This window comes from Ovis canadensis, chromosome 3 (assembly GCF_042477335.2).
Source record: "Ovis canadensis isolate MfBH-ARS-UI-01 breed Bighorn chromosome 3, ARS-UI_OviCan_v2, whole genome shotgun sequence".
Taxonomy (NCBI): domain Eukaryota; kingdom Metazoa; phylum Chordata; class Mammalia; order Artiodactyla; family Bovidae; genus Ovis; species Ovis canadensis.
Window position 1 is genome coordinate 178,772,138 of NC_091247.1, and position 21,419 is coordinate 178,793,556.

The 21,419-nt window shown below is 44.5% G+C and overlaps 1 protein-coding gene across 2 annotated transcripts in view; it reads right to left on the reverse strand.

Annotated features, from left to right (window-relative positions):
- Nucleotides 1–225: 225 nt before the first annotated feature.
- The window catches only part of NT5DC3 (5'-nucleotidase domain containing 3), a 66,348-nt gene continuing 45,154 nt past the window's right edge, over nucleotides 226–21,419 (reverse strand). Inside the window, exons 10-15 of one of the 2 annotated variants that reach the window (XR_011255285.1) lie at nucleotides 20,978–21,059; nucleotides 19,742–19,828; nucleotides 15,659–15,799; nucleotides 10,148–10,212; nucleotides 3,309–5,113; nucleotides 226–1,442 (exon numbers count right to left, since the gene is read on the reverse strand). Coding sequence is in view for 1 of the 2 variants with exons in the window: in XM_069581066.1 (XP_069437167.1) it covers nucleotides 4,861–5,113; nucleotides 10,148–10,212; nucleotides 15,659–15,799; nucleotides 19,742–19,828; nucleotides 20,978–21,059 (628 nt within the window). In the remaining variant the exon portion in view is untranslated. Of the gene's footprint in view, nucleotides 5,114–10,147; nucleotides 10,213–15,658; nucleotides 15,800–19,741; nucleotides 19,829–20,977; nucleotides 21,060–21,419 lie in introns of both variants that reach the window. The other variant, XM_069581066.1, reaches the window with a different exon arrangement.

The following is a 21,419-nucleotide window of genomic DNA, read 5'->3' on the forward strand; positions in this document are numbered from 1 at the left end:
GCAGGAGAAGAAGGGGACGACTGAGGATGAGATGGCTGGATGGCATCACGGACTCGATGGACGTGACTCTGAGTGAACTCCGGGAGATGGTGATGAACACGGAGGCCTGGTGTGCTGCGATTCATGGGGTCACAAACAGTCAGACGCGACTGAACTGACTGAGAATGTGATGTGACTTTTGCCACTAACTGAAGCACACAAAAGCAGATGACTGGGAGTAAACTGGACAATACAATTCAAACTTTTATTTGGCAGTAAGTTCGACGTCATGTAACATAAAATCAATATTTAGAATAAATAGCAAATTCACATTCAGGATAAATAGCAAGTCTACCTAATTTGCATTTACCGTGCCTGAAATTAAACAGGCAACATCTGTCCTTCTACTAAATAATTAGAAAACAGTGTCCTAAGTCAGAGTTCAAGACTGCAGTGTAGAAAAGTACAGAGCAGTGTTGTGGGTCGGTTCCAGAGAGCAGGCATGAGGTGGGGAGTCTCACACGGGAAGTTTACAGGGAACTGTCCTTGGGATGCACGCCTGGGAAAAGGGAAGGAGGGCAGGAAGGAGCTGATGGGCCTTCAGAGTTGCTCCAGGGAGGGAGTCTGACCACCCCCTCACCCGAGGCAGGACTCTTCAACAGGGGGAAGCTCCCAGAGAGGACCCACAGCTGCACACAGTGAGCCAGCAGCAACCGACCCCCACAGCAGTTGGGGGATAAAGTCCTTCAGGGTAGCCAAGCCCATCACAACGCTACTAGCACAATCACAAATGAGCACAATGAGAGGTATATTCAATGAGTGCCGAGCTGGCCACTCAGTCACACAACTGACGATCATGCCATGTGCTGGAAACACAGTATGTTACCACTGGCCACATAAGTGAGTATGTCCAGAGAGAAGCTCGTAGGGGAAGATGCGAGCTTGCCTACAGAACTTATTTACACTGGCTGCACACAGTTGTGTTCTGTGGTTGCTTACCACCCTGCACACACACTTTTAGCAAAGTCATCATCTCATCATGGCCACCCACACAGTCTGTCGATGCAGGGGTCGGCAAACCACCACCCGAGGGCCAAATCCAGCCTGCAGCCTGTTTTCAGAGGCCAGGCTGCCCTGGACCATAGGCAGGCCCAGTCCTAGAGGAGGGGCTGCAGGAAACAGCCCACAAAGCTGGAAGTCTTTACTGTCTGGTCCTTGACAGGGAAAGTGTGCTGAACCTTACATTAGGGAAACTTCACTCCCTTTTTCTTCCTCAATCCACTAGGGTATTAAAGGTAAGCTAAGCTAAACTTGGGGGCTTCCCTGGTGGCTCAGATGGTAAAACATCTGCCTGCAATGTGGGAGGACCCAGGTTCGATCCCTGGGTTGGGAAGATACCCTGGACAAGGAAATGGCAACCCACTCCAGTACTCTTGCCTGGAAAATTCCATGGAGAGAGGAACCTGGTGGGCTACAGTCCATGGGGTCGCAAAGAGTCAGACACAACCGAGCAACTTCAGTTTTCACTTAAGCCAGGCTTGGAGCCTAGCTCCCATATGCTAACGGAAAAAAGAAAGGAAATTAGTACAAAAGGAAATCAGTACTAAGCCAGCACATCACAGCTCCTGGGTAGCTGAATGGAGCAATCAAGGAACCCTCCCTGCCTCTGGCCAGACTGAGTCTGAGAGCACATTCCAGACCAGGGCCCCCAAGTGGGTCTTTGGCAACAGATGAGCATTTGGCAGAGCAGATCCAATTCCAATGTTTAGCACACTCTACTGCTTTAGAGGCCTTTGGGGAGGAAAAGGGGCGGGGGAAGCTATTTACTTCACCCAAAGCTAAATTAGCTAGCAGGAAAGAGGACTTTGTATTTCTCCTTGGCACTAATTAAGAGGACCAATGCCTTCAAAGCAACTAGGAATTTAGTCATAGATGGGCCTGAATCAGTAACAGGTGGTTTATGTTAACTGGCATTAGTGGAGCTGAAGGGAATTTTTAAAAGAAAAAAAAATTTTAAAGGCTATGTTAGGAGGAAAGTGGGAGCTCTAAGCCAAACTTCTAAAATATATTAAAAGCCAGGTTTCATCTACTAAAAAAAACGATTCTGGAACAAACAGTTGTGCAGGTCCCTTCCCGGACAACTGGCTACAGCTACGGTGAGCCTTAGGGGCACAGACAGCCCCTGGACTGTGAATTTTTGTCCACATCCTTCCGAGAAAATCAGTCTAACTAATGCTAAAAAGGGAAAATATTTTTCAACGTGCAAGATAATTTTATTCTGCTCACTTTCCAAACTGATCTTTTAAGTGGTAGAAAATAGACTCCCTTCCCTTGTACCCAAATGCGTTCATCAGCGGGCTCGCCAGAGGCTAAACCAGGAGGAACAGAATGCTGTACAGGGTGCTGAATCCCAGCTGAGTCACGACAGTGACAAATTAAAACGACGGAGCACAGACAAAGAGAAGCCCTCTGTCCTTCGTACAGAGACAGCAGTCCTGACCGATTGCGCTGGCCCCAGCGCGTGTTCGGTGGGTCCTCCGCAGACAGACCTCAGTACCACCACGTGCCACGGCCCACAGTTGTTCATGTCTGACTCTTTGCGACCCCATGGACTGCAGCATGCCAGGCTTCCCTATTCTTCACTATATCCTGGAGTTTGCTCAACCTTAATTGGTGATGTCATTAAAATTCCTTATTCACACACCTAGAAAATGTATTTCTTGCCCCAGGCTTGGGTCTCCTAACCCAGACATACATGAAAGCAGTCAGAACAGCTGTCCTGAGTTGTTTCTGAGTAACAATTTTCTTGAGTAAACAAAACATCCTATCACTGGCACGTAGGAGATAGCCAATGAATACCTGATTAGAAAAAGTTTTAAAATACCTACTTCCTCACCAGCTTCTCCAAAGCAGAAACTATCAGCCCAAAGCACCAGCATATCCTCTGAGGACCCCAACACTGAGCAGTTCTGGATGCCACCTGCACCCCTGAAATGCCAGTCTCCAATACACTCTGATGCTTAAAACTCCCAGGCACTAACAAACAGCCAACAAAGTGCCTCCTGCAGCCTGAAAAAGGAATGGACACCTGTGTTCATAATAAAGGGAAAAAAGAAGGCCAGCTGGGCCTATTAGGTCTAGAGTCACCTTCACTATTTTAGTTAAATACAAGAAAAGATCACAGGTGCGCCTGGTGGCTCAGTCAGGGAAGAATCCACCTGCCAATGCAGGAATGCGCGTTCAACACCTGGGTCAGGAAGATCCCCTGGAGAAGGAGGTCACAACCCACTCCAGTATTCCTGGTTGGGAAATCCCATGGACAGAGGAGCCTGGTGGGCTACAGTTCATGGGGTTGCCAAGAGTCGACTAAACAGCAACAGTCCCATTAAAACACACAGCGTCATACAACATGCTGTAGAAGTCACCTAATCTCTGCACTCGGGCAGGTAGCCTGTGGCAGGCCACGCTCAAATTTCCTCAATAGCTGGTTCCACACAAATCCATTAAAAACGCCAAATAAGCGAGCAGTCTCTCCTCAAGCCCCTTTCCTCCGCCCCTGTATCCTTCAGGTTTAAGGATAGGTGCCACTTGCCTTGTCCTCAGAAATGGGAACACTCACTCAGTGAGGCTACTTCCAACTTTGTTTCTCTCAACTTCAATGCCCTTGATCTGCTCCCACCTTAAACACAGACACTAAAGAAATCCCCAAAACAGACACATAAACATGGCAAGAAAGCAATCTAAAGGGAGAAGGTGGGAGACAGCTAAGCAGACAGAGCCACCTCCCTCGCTCTGGCTGGATTCAAGCCCCTCTCCTCGGCTGATGAATCAGGAGAGAAGGTATTTGCTCACTGCCCTCCCACGAGGATGGTTTCTGGTAACACACAGTTTAACAAGATTGCAAAACACCTGACGGGAGGGCGGCAGGGGGTCACCATACGGCATTAAATTATGAGGACATTTTCTTTCGTTTCATTTTTCATCCTCCAATGAGCAGGTTCAAGCAACACACGTGTGGTGGTAGTGTCAGGGGCTATGAAGTCCTGGGATACCCACCACAAACGCACTGGGTCCTCTCGCTCGTTCACATGTAGCAGCCTCATTCTACAGTCTGCTCTTCCGTCAGGACATTAAACCAGAAGCTTTTCTCTCCTTGTCCTCCTTTTCTGAAAGAAAAGAGTGAACCTGCCCACCGCTTGGGGCACCATGGTCTTTCCCCTGCATGGGGCAAGACACAGGAAATGGATACTGAGAACAATCAAGGCCAAGGACTTGCAACTTCTCCTGTTCTTTCTCACATAAGACCTCCAGGGAGGCTGAGTCTGCTGTCAAGGGAGGCACCAGTGTGCCAGAGCCCTAGTACCAGATGTCTGGGAACCAGCTGCCACCTGGGGTCCATCTCTGCCGCTGACACCATGGTACGCTATCCAAGTGCCCACTAAAGCATCAGCAGTTGACCAGTGGATGCATGTCACTGGGTCCAGCACTGGGCGTGTTCAGCATTTTCCACGCACTTTCCGCAGAAGAGTTAAGAAGAGTTTCAAAACGTCACCTGCTGGAATACAGGACATCAAGAAGACTCCCCATCCCAGGAAGTCTGATGCTGGATACAATACCTTGGGAAACAAGAAGGCTGATCACAGGGTGTCGACAGGAGGCCAGCCGCTGTCCCCTCCCCACGTGCATAGGAGGGTGGGCTCTGTGAGCTGGGAGCTCCCTTCTCCACGAGCTGGGGGGTATCTTCCGTAATGTACAAAACAGGTATCACTAAGACTATCCGTATCATTTCCAAAAGGGACGCTCACATCCCCGCAGAGTCTGCCCAGCGTGGGGCCATCACCGGTCCTGGCTTTTGGTGCCCAGGGGTGGTGGGGCCGCCAGCTACTTAGCCTGGGCCTCCTGCAGCAGCGGCAGCCGGGCAGCTGGGGGCTGGTCAGACCAGGCGGGCAGCTCGTGCTGCAGTGGGGTCCGCCGCGGGTAGAAGGTGTGGCTGACGTCGTAGTTCAGCAGGCAGCTCAGGGACGCCATGTAGATGTCGGCGAACCGCGACAGGCGCCGCAGGAAGTATGTGGGGTTCTGGTCTGTGCGGAACAAGCTCCCAAACTGGGCATTGAAGAAACCTTTGGTCATTTCCCTGAAGAGGCGAGAGAAGAAAAAAAGCAACAGTGTGACTCCCCCGAGGTCTGCTTTTAGTTACTGACATCAGATGACACCAAGATCACTGTTTCACAGAGAAGAGATACACGTAGGACCTTCCTGGTGGTCCAGTGGCTAAGAATCCGCCTGCAGCTCCAGGGTATGTGGGTGCGATCCCTGGTCTGAGAAGATTCCACATGCCGCTGGGCAACTAAGCCCACGTGCCACAACTACTGAGCCCACGCAATGCAACTCCTGAAGCCAGGGCGCCCCAGAGCCTGTGCTCTGCAACAAGAAAAGCCCACACCCCGCACCTAGAGAAGGCCCGCGCGTAGCAACAGAGACCCAGTGCAGCCAAAAGATATTTTTAAAGATACATTATATGTTACACATATATATCTATATAACTGAATCACTTTACTGTACATCTGAAACTAACACACTTTTAATCAATTATACTCCAACATAAAATTAAAAGTTAAAAAAATAAGCTACAAAATCCATAAAAATTTTGAATCACTATGTTGTATACCTGAAACTAATATAATATTGTACATCAACTATACATCAATAAAAAAATTTTTAATCACTGTTTCATATGCTTCAGTTCAGTTCAGTCGCTCAGTCATGTCCGACTCTTGCAACCCCATGTACTGCAGCACGCCAGGCCTCCTTGTCCATCACCAGCTCCCGGAGTCTACTCAAACTCACATCGATTGAGTCGGTGATGCTATCCCACCACCTTATGCTTGGTCATCCCCTTCTCCTCCCACCTTCAATCTTTCCCAGCATCAGGGTCTTCTCAAATGAGTCAGTTCTTCACATCAGGTGGCCAAAGTATTGGAGTTTCAGCTTCAATATCAGTCCTTTCAATGGATATTCAGGACTGATTTTCTTTAGGATGGACTGGTTGGATTTCCTTGCAGTCCAAGGGACTCTCAAGAGTCTTTTCCAACACCACAGTTCAAAAGCATCAATCTTCAGTGCTCAGTTTTCTTTATAGTCCAACCCTGACATCTATATACGACTACTGGAAAAACCATAGCTTTGACTAGACAGACCTTTGTTGGCGAAGTAATGTCTCTGCTTTTTAATATGCTGTCTAGGTTGGTCATAACTTTTCTTCCAAGGAGTAAGCATCTTTTCATTTTTGGCTGCAGTGATTTTGGAGCCCCCAAAAATAAAGTCTGCCATTGTTTCCACTGTTTCCCCATCTATTTTCCATGAAGTGATGGGATCAGATGCCATGATCTTAGTTTTCTGAATATTGAGCTTTAAGCAAACTTTTTCACTCTCCTCTTTCACTTTCATCAAGAGGCTCTTTAGTTCTTAGCTTTCTGCCATAATGGTAGTTTCATCTGCATATCTGAGGTTATTAATATTTCTCCCGGCAATCTTGATTCCAGCTTGTGCTTCATCCAGCCCAGCATTTCTCATGAATATAAGTTAAATAAGTTAATATAAGTTAAATAAGCAGGGTGACAATATACAGCCTTGATGTTCTCCTTTTCCTTTTTGGAACCTGTCTATTGTTTCATGTCCAGTTCTAACTATTGCTTCCTGACCTGTATATAGATTTCTCAAGAGGCAGGTCAGTTGGTCCGGTATTCCCATCTCTTTCAGAATTTTCCACAGTTTATTGTGATCCACATAGTCAAAGGTTTTGGCAAAGTCAATAAACTTTCAATAAATAGATATTTTTCTGGAACTCACGTGCTCTTTTGATGATCCAGTGGATGTTGGTAATTTGATCTCTGGTTCTCCTGCCTTTTCTAAAACCAGCTTGAACATCTGGAAGTTCACAGTTCACGTATTGCTGAAGCCTGGCTTGGAGAATTTTGAGCATTACTTTACTAACGTGTGAAATGAGTGCAATTGTGTGGTAGTTTGAGCATTCTTTGCCTTTCTTTGGGATTGGAATGTAAACAAACCTTTTCCGGTCCTGTGGCCACTGCTGAGTTTTCCAAATTTGCTGGCATATTGAGTGTAGCACTTTCACAGCATCATCTTTCAGGATTTGAAATAGCTCAACTGGAATTCCATCACCTCCACGAGCTTTGTTCGTAGTGATGCTTTCTAAGGCCCACTTGACTTCACATTCCAGGATGTCTGGCTCTAGGTGAGTGATCACACCATCGTGATTATCTTGGTCGTGAAGATCTTTTTTGTACAGTTCTTCTGTGTATTCTTGCCACCTCTTCTTCATATCTTCTGCTTCTGTTAGGTCCATACCATTTCTGTCCTTTATCGAGCCCATCTTTGCGTGAAATGTTCCCTTGGTATCTCTAATTTTCTTGAAGAGATCTCTAGTCTTTCCCATTCTGTTGTTTTCCTCTATTTCTTTGCATTGATCACTGAGGAAGGCTTTCTTATCTCTTCTTGCTATTCTTTGGAACTCTGCATTCAGATGCTTATACCTTTCCTTTTCTGCTTTGCTTTTCGCTTCTCTTCTTTTCACAGCTATTTGTAAGGCCTCCCCAGACAGCCATTTTGCTTTTTTGCATTTCTTTTCCATGGGGACAGTCTTGATGCCTGTCTCCTGTACAATGTCACGAACCTCAATCCATAGTTCATCAGGCACTCTATCTATCAGATCTAGTCCCTTAAATCTATTTCTCAATTCCACTATATAAGGGATTTGATTTAGGTCATACCTGAATGGTCTAGTGATTTTCCCTACTTTCTTCAGTTTAAGTCTGAATTTGGCAATAAGGAGTTCATGATCTGAGTCACAGTCAGCTCCCAGTCTTGTTTTTGCTGACTGTATAGAGCTTCTCCATCTTTGGCTGCAAAGAATATAATCAATCTGATTTCGGTGTTGACCATCTGGTGATGTCCACGTGTAGAGTCTTCTCTTGTGTTGTTGGAAGAGGGTGTTTGCTATGACCAGTGCATTCTCTTGACAGAACTCTATTAGCCTTTGCCCTGCTTCATTCTGTACTCCAACGCCAAATTTGCCTGTTACTCCAGATGTTTCTTAACTTCCTACTTCATATGCACAGGACTCAAATTAGCCTAGAGTAGCCCTGACTTCTCATTGGGAAAACAGTCTGTTCATCCATCAAAATGATTCCGACCACATTCCCCACTTAGGCCAGTGGACAGAACACGGCTGAAAGCTCCAGAGGCAAGGTGTGAGCCCCTAAACATGCACACCCCATTTCCCAAACAAAAATGGAAGGTGAAAGAGCCACTTCTGAAGGTCCACAGAAATGGAGAATATTCTCAGAGTCTCCAAACTTCCCTCATCTACAGAACAGGATCAAGGTCCCGTTCTTGTGAGGTTATAGTGAGAACTACGTAAGGTAAGAGAAATAAAACTCAAAAGTACTTTAAGAGAGTAAGCGTTATATTACAGCGATGTAAGCACACCTCTACCATCTAATACAGAGCTTCAAGCACCTCCTTGAAGCCTGCATTATAAGCATATATGCATCATATGCCCATCACCCTCTCACCCAACATTTCATACCAATAATCACATTATAATAACCAATACACTCCCAATAACCAACACGTTGAGAGGGAGGAGGATCAATTCAGTACAGCCGTGGCTTCTGCAGCCCAGAGGAATGGACTCTGCCCACTTTCCAGGCACACCTGTTCCACCAGACTGCCCACTGCTCAGAGGTCAGAACCAGGCAGTGAGCGCTACCTCCAAACCTTAGAGAGAGCTGTGCTACCTGGGAGGGAGGCGTGGGGGGATCACAAGAGCAGAAATGGCCACATCAACACTGTCCACATACACAGCACCCTCTTCTACAGGGAAGCACAACTGTCCACAAGGCCTCTTGAGAATAATTGCTCCTCTAAAATCTTTACCGTCTAGCCTGAATTAAGTGCCAGATGCTCTGAGCCAAGCCATGGCTCAGACGGTAAAGAACCTCCTTGCAATGCAGGAGATCCAGATTCAATCCCTGGGTCAGGAAGATCCCCTGGAGAAGGGAATGGCTACCCACTCCAGTATTCTTGACTGGAGCATTCCAAGGACAGAGGAACCTGACACACTACAGTCCAAGAGGTTGCAAAGAGTCGGACACGACTGAGCGACTAACACCTTCACTTTCACTTTTCATACACACACACACATATACTAGTCTATTACTCAGCCATAAAAAAAATGAAACAATGCCATCTGCAGCAACATGGGCAGACCTAGACATTATCACACTAAGTGAAGTAAGTCAGACGGAGAAAGACAAATACCACATATCACTTATATGTGGAATCTAAAAATATAATACAAATGAACTTATTTACAAAACAGAAAGATTCACAGACAGAGAAAACAAATTTATGGGTACAAAAGGGAAAAGAAGAGGGGAAGAGATAAATAAGGAGTGTGAGATGAACAGACACATGCTACTATATAAAATACATACACAAAAAGGATTTACTTACTATATAGAACATGGAACTATATTTGATATCGTTATTCAACATATTCAATCTTTCCTATAACGGAGAAGAATCTGAAGCTGTATACTTGAAACTAACACAACACTGTAAATCAGCTATAGTTTAATAAAAAGCAAAAACAACTTATGCCCTGAAGACAAACACCCATCTGATAGCAGACGGGCTTCCTTCATCAATAAGCAGCATGATTTGAGTGACTGCACATACCTAACACAGCAGTGTTACAAATAAGCACCAGCACTGTAGGAGCCCCAAGGATTCACTGCGGTTCAGAGCCACCTCCACCACTGTTGCACCGGCCACGCCAGGCTGCTGGCTGCCCAAATGGGGAAGTTAAGTGGGACAGAAGGAGGGAGGGATGCGGGGAGGGATGGACAGACAACAAACTCAGGGGTGGGCAGAAGGTGGGAGGGAACTCGCTGCCACCTCGAGGAAATGTCACTCATCACTAATGGCAGCTGGCTCGTTCTGGATCCTGGGGGTCACAGGCACCCCCGGCAGCTAAGCAAGGCTGTTTTGAGTCCCACCTCTGGCCGGCCTTGGGGAAAGTGTGTGGGCTGAGTGCATGGGGCCACGGTGAAGGATTCACTCCATTCACAACAGACCATCTTACCTCATTTCCTTCCTCTCCTTCTTCCACTCCTGCAAAACCAGCTGTGACTCCGCATCTCTGTGAACCTGCAGGACACAAGCCAATTACTGAGAAGGTTCTGGATACGAATAAACTCATTAGGTCATGAGAATTTTCTAACGGGTGGCTCCTCTGTGAGAAATTTTATTCAGATCTAAGAGATAGGCACTTGCATGAAATAATACATTTTCAGACTTCCCAGCTGCTGCCCTTCTTCACCAAATGTAGACATAATACAATGATGCAATACAGGGATGCAAGGTCCCTGTTAAACTAGAGATATTAAAGTATTATAAAGGCTTTGTATAAGCATAATACATATATGTCCACATAAAATGTATGTATTATACATGTGTAATGTATCCGTTACACTTGTTACACATATAAATATACACCTAATACACACTACCTAGCAGACCCATTTATATATATCATAAATATATGTACTATACACACACACATATATAAATAGCAGTGAGTGGAAACAGCAGATTTAACAGGGCATCCACAAATTTCAAGCATGTAGAAATGTGAATTTGGAAATTAACATGAAACTTTTTCTTTAATTTGTTCAAGGGTAACAGAATTATAATTGGCTTAATCTTTTTCCTCAATATCACTTTATTAATACCTTTCAAAGTGTTTAAGAGAAAAAAAAAACTGTTTTTGTAAAAGGCAAGAAGGCAGAACACCTCAACCAGATGGAAACTGGAGATTTCTCCAGATGGACTGAAATGTGAGCAAAAGGCAAAAAGAAAATGACAGCTGTATGCACCCTAACACATGGAATCTCACAAGTCTCTCTCCAAACCTCCTAGGGTTAAACCGAACACACGAACAGAGCCAGAGGTACGTGTGACCGCAGGGGCCAGGCAGGGTTCCCGCAGTCCACAGTCACAGGGGCGGCCTCAGGACCCGGAGGAAAATGCCAAACGAGCAAACCATCTGCTTTTGACACGGGAGCCAAGGCCCTTCTGTTTATCACGTATGCCCAGATCAAGAGCTTGACCAAGTCACCCGCTACGGGCTGCTGCCACTCAAAACAAAACCCTGAGCTTGTAGTCTCGATTTCCTGCCTGCCACTGTTGTCTACACCAGCAGGAAGCAGCCACCTCTGAATGGCCACTGGATGTGTGTTACTGGAGCACCAGAAGACTGGTCCCTTCTGGGGGTGGCGAGGCAGGTCCTGTGAGTTTGGTTTCAGTGAGCTCTCATATTTTAAGTCAACAAATCACTCACCATAGAATTGAGGCACTACAAAATGTAAGACTAGGTCAAAACTCTGTAGGGCGCCACAGAGAATCTGTTTACATATACATGAAAGCGAGGCCGCTCAGTTGCATCTGACTCTCTGCGACCCATGGACTGCAGCCCACCAGGCTCCCCCGTCCCTGGGATTCTCCAGGCAAGAACACTGGAGAACACTGGAGTGGGGTGCCATTTCCTTCTCCAAGGTGCCACAAAGAATCTCTCTCTCTCTCTCTCTCTCTCTATATATATATATATATATATACATACATATATATATATATAAAAACATAAATATACATACACACACAAGTATGCACGCAAACATACCTATACAGATACACATGCATACATATAGATATACATGTATGCTGCTGCTAAGTCGCTTCAGTCGTGTCTGACTCTGTGCGACCCCACAGACGGCAGCCCACCAGGCTCCCCCATCCCTGGGATTCTCCAGGCAAGAACACTGGAGTGGGTTGCCATTTCCTTCATACATGTATACATATATGCATACATATATACACACAGGTACATATTCAGCACCTCTGTATGGCGAGCGCTGTGCTAGATACTGAAGATATAAGAGAATGAGATGGAGACCCTGGCAGAGGGCACACCTAGGTAAGCAGACCAGGGCAAAACAGTGTGACCCTGCACAGAACGGGACATCAGCCTTCCCCCCACCTCTGCCCACTTCTCGGCCCACGAACAGGGCCCCTGTGTCCAGAGTGAAGAAGCAGCTTCTCCCTGAGCTTGCAGGACAGGAGAATTCTCTGACTAGCGACCAGAAGCAAGATACCCAAAGTGCATCTAGTGCTTTCTCCTTTGGGAACCTAGCGGCCATAGGCCACGTGACTGGGCCTCACCACTCTCCCCCCAGCAGGGGCCCCTACCCGAGGGCGGGCTACACAGACATGAAGAGACAGTTCGGGTCTCCAAGTCCATGGCACCTTCTCTAGCCCATCTTCTCCAGAACAGGGCGGGGCCAGGGATGCGGGATCATCTCCAGCAAAGCCCAAGACTGCTGAAGGGACAAGCGAAGGAGGAAGGCCCCAGAGAGCTGAGCCAGGGAGCACCCCCTCAAGCAGGGGGCACCCGAGCTCTGGGTGTGTGCACCGCAACCCAGCCTCCCCTCACACTCTCCCATCCAAGGCCCATCCACACCCACCCAGGGCTCCCTCCCACCTGCCCTTTCTTCATCATTTATCATCTCTCCCATGTGATCAACCTCCTCCCCTGGAGTCTACCCATCAGCATTTAAAGATGCTGAAGGCTCTCCCATTAGAAGTAAAAGCAGTTTCTCCTTGAGCCACCCCTTTCTCCAGCTCGGATCCTCCTACAAGGCTAAACTTTGTAAGAGAGCAATCTCAAGAGTCTGATACCTACTTTAAAATACTTCAAAGACTGGGTATGACTTAGCTATAATTAACCTTTAAGTGATACCATGCACTCAAGGGTGGGGAGCTAGCACGGGAAAAGACTAACCAGAAGCCCACACCAGAAGCTGATCCTACAGACACCTCAGCCACCTTCAGCCCCTCTCGTGGATTAGCTCACTCAGCCATTTATGGCTACAATCGATGAAAATATACTGTACAGGCTAGCCCACTCCTGCATGGGCAGAATTATTGCCATCTAGCCAGAAGTCTGATAACCTGTACCAGCGGAGACCAAATCCAGCCCACTGCCCACCTTTCTATCATCCTGAGGAACTCAAGAACGGATTTTCCTTTTGAAGTTGTTGAAAAAAATTCAAAAGAAAAATATCTTCATGATGCATAAAAATGATATGAAATTAAAATTTCAGTGTCCACCAATAAAATGACAGGGATACAGCTACAACTGGTTGCTCACATGTTTTCCAAGGCTGCTTTCATGCTACCAGCATGGAGTTGAGACCGTACAACCTGCACGACCCACACAATGGCTAGCTGGCTTGTTGCAGAAGTCTGTCCAGCCCGGGCTAAATGTGGCTCTAACACGGTTACCCGAGAGACTTGATACCACCACACCATCCACCAGCATGACCACCATGAACAGTACCACTCAAGAGGGCACTTCAAGGCTAATGAGCAAAAATTCTTCTTTATAGCTACTTCCTTAAATCCAAAAACTAAATACTTGCAGTTAATTCATCAGACCTAGCTCCAGGTAACACTTTTGGCTACCAAAGGAAAAAGGAAAAAAAATCACACCCAACTTCAAGGACCAATTTCTCTTCTCAGAAAATAGCGTCCAGAAAATGTGCTATGTGCACATCATCAGAGAAAGAGGAGCTATAGAAACATCTGACACAGGTCACGGGGATAATGTATGGTTTTCCAGGTGAAGACAGGGATCGGGGGAGAGGAGAAAGGGAACAGGAAGCACAGTGAGAAATGCCGCTCATTTGGGTAATTTTTTAATCATCAATCACCTTCCTCTATGTCCTAGAGAATCCACCCAGACAGAAAGCTGGAAAAGGAAACCAAAGCTAAACCATCGACCTGCAGGCTGCATCTGTGTATCTGACCAGCTGCCCGCATCACAGAGAGACTGCACCTAAGGCGAGGGCTCTGGTTATACCTGAAAGCTCTAAACCGCCCAGTGAAACAGCACTTCAGTGCAGTGCCCCAAAGCAGGGACCACACAGCCCAGGTTCAAGTCCTTGCTCTGTTGTTTTATGACCTTGGACATGTTACCTAACCTCTCAGACACCCAGTTTCCTCATTCTAAAGTGGAAAATTGTACACAGGACAGCTGGGACGAGTGAAGAGTAATGTTGCAGAGCAAGCGCCCAGCACAATGCCCAGCACCTAGAGAGCAACTATTATTACGTGTGACCTATGCACAGACTTGAAGCTGCAGTAACCCAGAATCCATGCCTTTTATTTTTAGACAATCACCTCACAGACAAGCACAGGAAGGGAAACAGAACCAGTCCTCATCAGAGGCGAGCCAAAGAGCAACACAGCCAAGACGAGCTGGAAGCAAGGTCCAGGGGACGTGCAGGGCCCCATGCCCTGGAAGGTGTGCGCCCTGGAGTGAGGGCCTGGCGCTCCCTGGATCCCTGCCTGAGCTTGCTGCCAGCTGGGCCAGGCAAGGCAGTTCCCTGCCTGTTTCCAAAACAGGCTGGCAGGCTGTGGGCACCAGGCCATGGCCAGAGGCTGCAGGTGTGTTAGCCAAGAGAGCAGGCATCCATGCCCCTTATCCTAAGAGTAAGCACTCATGCTGAGACGCTGATGGCCAGGACAGCTGAACCAGGTGAAAAAGCAAGGTGTCTCATGAGACTTGGCGAGGGAGAAGGGTGGGGGGGCGGGAGTCACAGCTGTAACAGAGGGCATATTCCATGGGCCAGTAAATTACCAAAATGACTTTCCTCACTACCTGCCTAAAACTGGCTATGTAACTCACAGAAAGAAAGAAAACCACCACTGAACACCAGTGAGCCAGCAAACTGATTCAAAGCAGACGGAAGCTGCACGCAGAGATCTCGATTTTTGCTCTGAGACTCTTCCCAGCAAGCCATGGTGTCCGGCCTGAAGTGTTCATTCCCTTTCACAGATGGGGAAACTGAGGCCCAGAAAGGAGAAGTCCCACAGCAGCCTAAAGGCAGCAGCAGGACTGGACCCGAACACTAGGCAGAGGTTCTCGAACCCCACTCCCCACAGAATCTCTCTCAGCGGGGCCTAGGTGGAGCAGTAAGGACTCTGGAATTCCCCATATGGGCCCCACAAAACTCTTTCTCCAAATGGCTTTGGCAGTCATTTTTAAAATTCTCTTTAGGGAAAATGGCAAGATTCTTTCAGGGGCAAAATCACCCCAATGGTTATTCTGCAGGATGACTTCTGCCTCATACTTTAGGACCACAATTGAACAGGAAAATATCTGAAATAACTCTGATCAGTGGACTAACCTCAGGCTTAAAGAAAAAGTAGGGGAGGATTTCCCTGGTGGCCCAGTGGTTAAGAATCCACCTGCCACTGCAGGGGACACAGGTTCAATCCCTGGTCCAGGACAGTCCCACGTGCTGAGGAGGAACTAGGCCCGTGTGCCACAACTAGACTGAGCCTGTGCATTCTAGAGCCTGTGCTCAACGAGAAAAGCCACCACAATGAGAAGCCTGTGCACCGCAGCTAGAGTAGCCCCCCTTGCCACAACTAGAGAAATTCCGCACGCAGCAATGAAGACCTAGCAGAGCCAAAACCAAATAAATAATTCTTTTAAAAAAAGAAAAAGCAGGAGAGAAAAAGAATTCCAAACCTGCATCTGCTCCAATAACCCGGTCAGGGTCTGTAGCCAGGTCATAGTTTGAATGTACTGCTCCGTGTTCATGATTTTGAGCTCGGATCTTAATTCTGGGATAATCGCACCCGTTCGCCAGCCATGCTTCAGGGTCAAGTCCTGATTGCAAAGATCACAAAAAGTCAACATTCATCACAACAGAATTGAAACCATTTCATTACCTTTCCCAGACACAACAGGCATTCATTGCATTAATTTTAATTGTAATGGTTGGTCATTAACCAAGCCAAACTCAATGAATTATACTTAATTAAAGCCAATTTAGCCCCAGGCTTTGGCAATTTCCCTCCCCCCCAAAGAAAGTTTCTGTTCCAGAAATAATTGCTTGAGTCACAGCACCCACAGAAACACAGGATCACCAATCATTAACCACAGTCTCTAAAACAACAATTAGGTCAGGGGCAGAAGAAGGGTCAATTGAAATGCTACTGAAGGTTTTTATTCAATCTACCCACAGAACACTGGAGGACACCCATGGCACCCAAGCCTCCTGGGTTATGGGAAATTTCAGACTTGGAATGATCATTCAGTACCAACCAACATACATGATAGTATCTTCATCCCAAATATTGTACTCCTATGATACGACAATAAGCCAGAATATCTGATATAAGTTATGTCCTGGCAAATCTAAGATATAAAATCCCCATACTGAATGGCTGTTCATTTTCTCATTTGACAAACATTTATTAAATACTACTGTTTGCCAGACCCTGTGCTAGAAACTGAGAATAAAATAGTGAACAAAAATAATAAACCTCTGCTCTCATGGGAAATACGGACCAAAAAAATAAGCAGGCAAATACACAATGGCAGGTGGTAAGAAACACAATGGACAAAAATCAAGCAAAATAAGGACTTGCCATTTTACATGGAGTAAGAAGGCCAGGCTAACAAAGGGACATTCAAGCAGAGGTCTGAAGGAAAGGACGGTAAAAGTACGTAAATGTATGGGAGGAGAAAATTCTGGCTGGAAAAAGGGCAAGTGCAAAGACCCCGGGGCAGGAACATGCTGGGAGCAGGGTGTGCTAAGAAACAGCAAGGCAAGGAACCTAGGGCAGAGGAGAGAGAGGGCAGAGGCAGGAGGTGCCTTCAGAGAGGGAGGAGAGGTTGGGGAAACAGAGCTCAAGCACAGCAATTGCGGGAAGCCAGGCTTTTACTCTAAGGGAGAAAGGGATACTTCTAAGGAGAGCACTTTAAAGGATAGAAGTGGTATATAGTTTACTATTTTGAAAATTCACTCTGTTACTCCCCTAAAGCTAGAATCCCTGCTCTACAAGTCCTAAGGATGCCTATCTTCTTCCATGGTTGAATTTCTTTAAATCTTTCAATAATTCTCTTCCTCCTAAAATATATGAAACCCTACATACAGCACAGTTTTCTAAATATTCCCACTGGTGGCAAACTTTTCAAGATGGATCTTATTTCTGACGATAGGTAAAAAGTCAACTGGAACACTCCTAAGACTAAAAGTACATGACAATGAATTAATGATAATGAAATTAATTTTCTCCAGTGCCTCAAGCTGGCTCTCAAATATATCCCAAAGGGCGCATCTAAATTTATTTCAAGAAACTGCAGCAACATTGGAAGCATCTACATTCTCAAGGGATTCCTTTGAAGGGTAATATTCATTGCCCACATAAATCTCTGACACGTTAATCAATTCTGGTCTGATCACTTTAAAACCGTGGTTTTCTAACTCTAGGATGGATCCAAATATATTCTGTCTAACGAGACAGTTTATTTTAGATCTAAGAACACACAGAGTTGAAAGTGAAAAGACTAAAAAAGACATTCCACGCAAATAGTAACCAAAGCAAAAGTGGCTATCCTAGTATCAGGCAAAATAGACTTTGGGTCAAAAACAGTTACAAGACACAAAGAATGACATTACATCATGATAAAAGAGTCAATTCACCAAAAATATATAACAATTAAAAGCACATATGAACCAAACATCAGAGGTCCAAAACATATGACGCAAACATTAACAGAGCTGAAGGGAACAAGAGACAACTTTACAATAATAATAGGAAACATCAATAGCCCACTTTCTATAATGGATAAAATAAGCAGACAGATCAAACAAGAAATACAGGGCCTGAACACCACCACAGATCAATCAGAACACTCCACCCAACAAAAGTAGAATACAATAGTTTTCTCAAATGCACATGGAGCATTCTCCAGCAGCAGCTGTATTTTAAGCCACAAAACAAGTCTTGATTAGTTTTAGAAGACTGAAATCATACAAAGTATCTTTTCTTATCACTAAGAATGAAACTAGACATCAATAGCAAAAGGAGAAACTGAAAAATTCAGAAATATGTGGAAATTAAAAGACACACTCTTCAACAACCAATGGGTCAAAGAAGAAATCACACGGAAAATTAGAAAAATACCGTGGGACAAGTTAAAACGCAAACACAACATACCCAAGTTTATGGGATACAAAAAAAAGCAAGACTAAAATGAAAATTAACACCTCTAGCCATTTAGATTGAAAAAGAAAGATCTCAAAACAACAACTTAACTTTATACCTAAAAGAACTAGAAAAAGAACAAACTAAACTGAAAGCTAGCAGCACAAAAAGAAATGGTAAAGATTGGAGCAGAAATAAATAAAATAGAGAATATAAAAACAGAGAAAAATCAATAAAACTAAGCATTGGTTCTTCAAAAAAAATCAACAAAATTGACAAACCATTAAGTTTGATAAGAAAACAAAAAGACTTAAAATTACTAAAATCAGAAATATAAGTGGTGACATTACCACCAATTCTACAGATTAAAAAAAAGATGATAAAAGAGTACTGTAAACTACTGTATGCCAACAACTGGATAATCTAGATGAAATGGACACATTCCTAGAAACACACAACCTACCAAGACTGAATCACGAAGAACTGGTAAACCTGAACAGACCTCTTACTAGGAAGAAGACTGAATCAGGAATCAAAAACCTTCCAACAGTGAAAAGTCCAGAACCAGATGGTTTCACTATTAAACATAAAAGAATGAACATCAATCCTTCTCAAACTCCCCCAGAAACTGAGGAAGATGAAACTCTTCCTAACTCATTCCATGAGGCCAGCGACACCGTGACATCAAATTTTGGCGGGGAAAGCTGAGAACAACACTGACGGCTGGGCCCCAACCCCAGAGCTTCTTTATAACTCGGCAGGTCTGGGGTGAGGCCAAGAATTTGCAGTTCGAACAAGTTCCCGGGTGATGCCAATGTCACAGGGATAACACTGGACAAACTGCAATGTGAAGCTTCACCTAGCACTAAGACCTGTCTCTGTGTAGGGGGGATCTCATGGGGCCAGGTACCCACATGCCTCCTGGGTAGCACAGTTATTAGGTTTCTACTTTACTAAGCACTTTTGTATACATTCACGTATTTCACTCTTCATATAAATGAATTTTATTTATATATAAATACATATACACAAATTCATTCCACAAGGAACCAAGGGTGGTAATAAGTGTGACTCATTCATTCCTGTGCCAATTATAAATTAAGTCATAATTCAAGTCCTGAGACACTCCAGTCATTCCAAAGGGCACGAAAGCCTCATTTTCACCTAATAGCCATTTCCTAGAAATAGCTATTGTACTTTCTACATTGTGTGCTCTTTCAAAATGACTATCAGGCAAGAGAAACCCAGACTGATGTTTACAAGCTTTTACAGACCATCTGTATGTTTCTGATGCTTAACAAAGGAAGGAAAAGGAAACAACATTGTCATTTATTTCCTACCTTTTTAAACGGAAAGATTTTTTTTCTGAGTAAAGATTTTTTTCTGATAACCTGAGAAAATTGTTAATTTCCATCATTTTCCCAAAATTCTTCTATTTCATGACTCTGATCCATTTGGTTTGGTAAAATATGAGACATTAAAAAAAAAGCAGCAAGCAATATGGCCCAGGTCTCATTTTTATGAAAGTATGAAAATAGTCTTAAATAAGAGAGAAACTCCTCAATAAGTGGGCCTAAGACTGTACCAACAAAGAAATAGGAAATAAGTTTCTCACCGCCAGGTCACTATATATATGGTCACCAAAATATAACACTTTGGAGCCCCTCCATCCAGTAAGCTTCAAAAATTCATATAAATTGCCCTGCAATAAGAGAAAAATATGGGTGTTATATTGCATTATATGACAGGTAAAAGGCCTGTACACCCCACGGCCCATGATACCTACTGTTTTTTTAAACTTAAAATATTTTTGCTTTTACAGTTTAAGTATCAAAATATTAAGATAAAAGGCATTCATGTGAAGTCTTTCAGCCCTTTCTTCTAAGTCAAATGTACTTTTCAGGAGGGGTTCATATTGTATACCTTTCCAAAGGTCTCTTTTTTACATTTAACATTCTGCCATTTATTGGCTATGTCAATAAATACTCTCCTGCCATGTAATTTCAGCAGCTGAGACTACCCATGATTCTCTTCATCAATTATCTGATACTAGACATTTACCTTGCTACCTATTTTGTAAGTAACATCATGATAAACATTCTTTAGCAAAGCTTTAGCTACCTCTTAATAGTTTTCTTCAGCTAGCTACATCTTAATCATTTTCTTCCGCTAGCTTCCTAGATGGGGAATGGCTGTATCCAAGCTAATCTTTCAGGCCTAGAAAATATACTTAGTGCCAAATCCAGCAGTCTGTTACATATACAACAGGGATGAACCAGTTGGACAGTACATAATACAAGGAATGTACTACATGGTTCAAAAAAAACTATATAGTGCTCTTCTGTAATTTTATGTTATAGTTATACAAATATAAAATGTTTAAAGGATAAAATTTAAAAACCTAATTTCAGTAACACAAAAATGGACAGCAATTCAATCATCTACTCAATATGGGAAAGCTTTACATGAAACCAAAATATATCAAAACTGTACCTAAAACACAGTTCATCAGGAAATAATTACTAATTGGGGTAAGATGCCATGTGATTAAACACTTCTTAAAGAGAAACTTCTATTTTACAACTGGCATTCTAAATTTTATATCCTACAGAAAAAAATGCTTAAAAATATATTTTTTAAAGCTGCTCAATTTTGAGTTAATTCACACAGAGCACATTAAAAATATATTGACTTAAGCTTAAATTCTGCCACCAAGTTATAAACAGTCAATTCAAGCAGAGCCCCCAGGACTCTGCCTGACACACAGTGAGCCTCAGTGAATGTCAGCCGTTACATCATATAACTGATCACAAAGCACAGCGACTAAAAAGACAGATGGGTCACGAGATACCTGCTTGTAAATCTGGCCTTTCTGCAGCTTGTAGATTTTATCCCAGAGTAAGACACCTTTCTCATTCACCTTTCGGAAAGGTCTAACAACAGAAACAGGAAACGTTACCATGTGTGGTAGCAATGCAGGCTGTGTGCTGGATGAAAAACTGCACGGTTACCCACCCGAAGAGAGAAGCGAGCCCCACAACCCAAACCAAACCCCACCACCACGTTCCCCAGCCTCGTGCAAACCATCCCATGCTACAGACCACCGGATCCAGGAGGGGTTAGTGAAAAACGAACGCCAGAGTCAGATGAATTTGGAAAATACTGTGCCCTAGACACGTCCCTCTTTAAAAGTTACTGATGGTTCTGAAAAGCCCTCCTACAAAGAAACTTTCTTTAACCCAGATTTTCAAACTTATTCAACCATGCAGAAAATGTTTTACCAAAAATAAAGC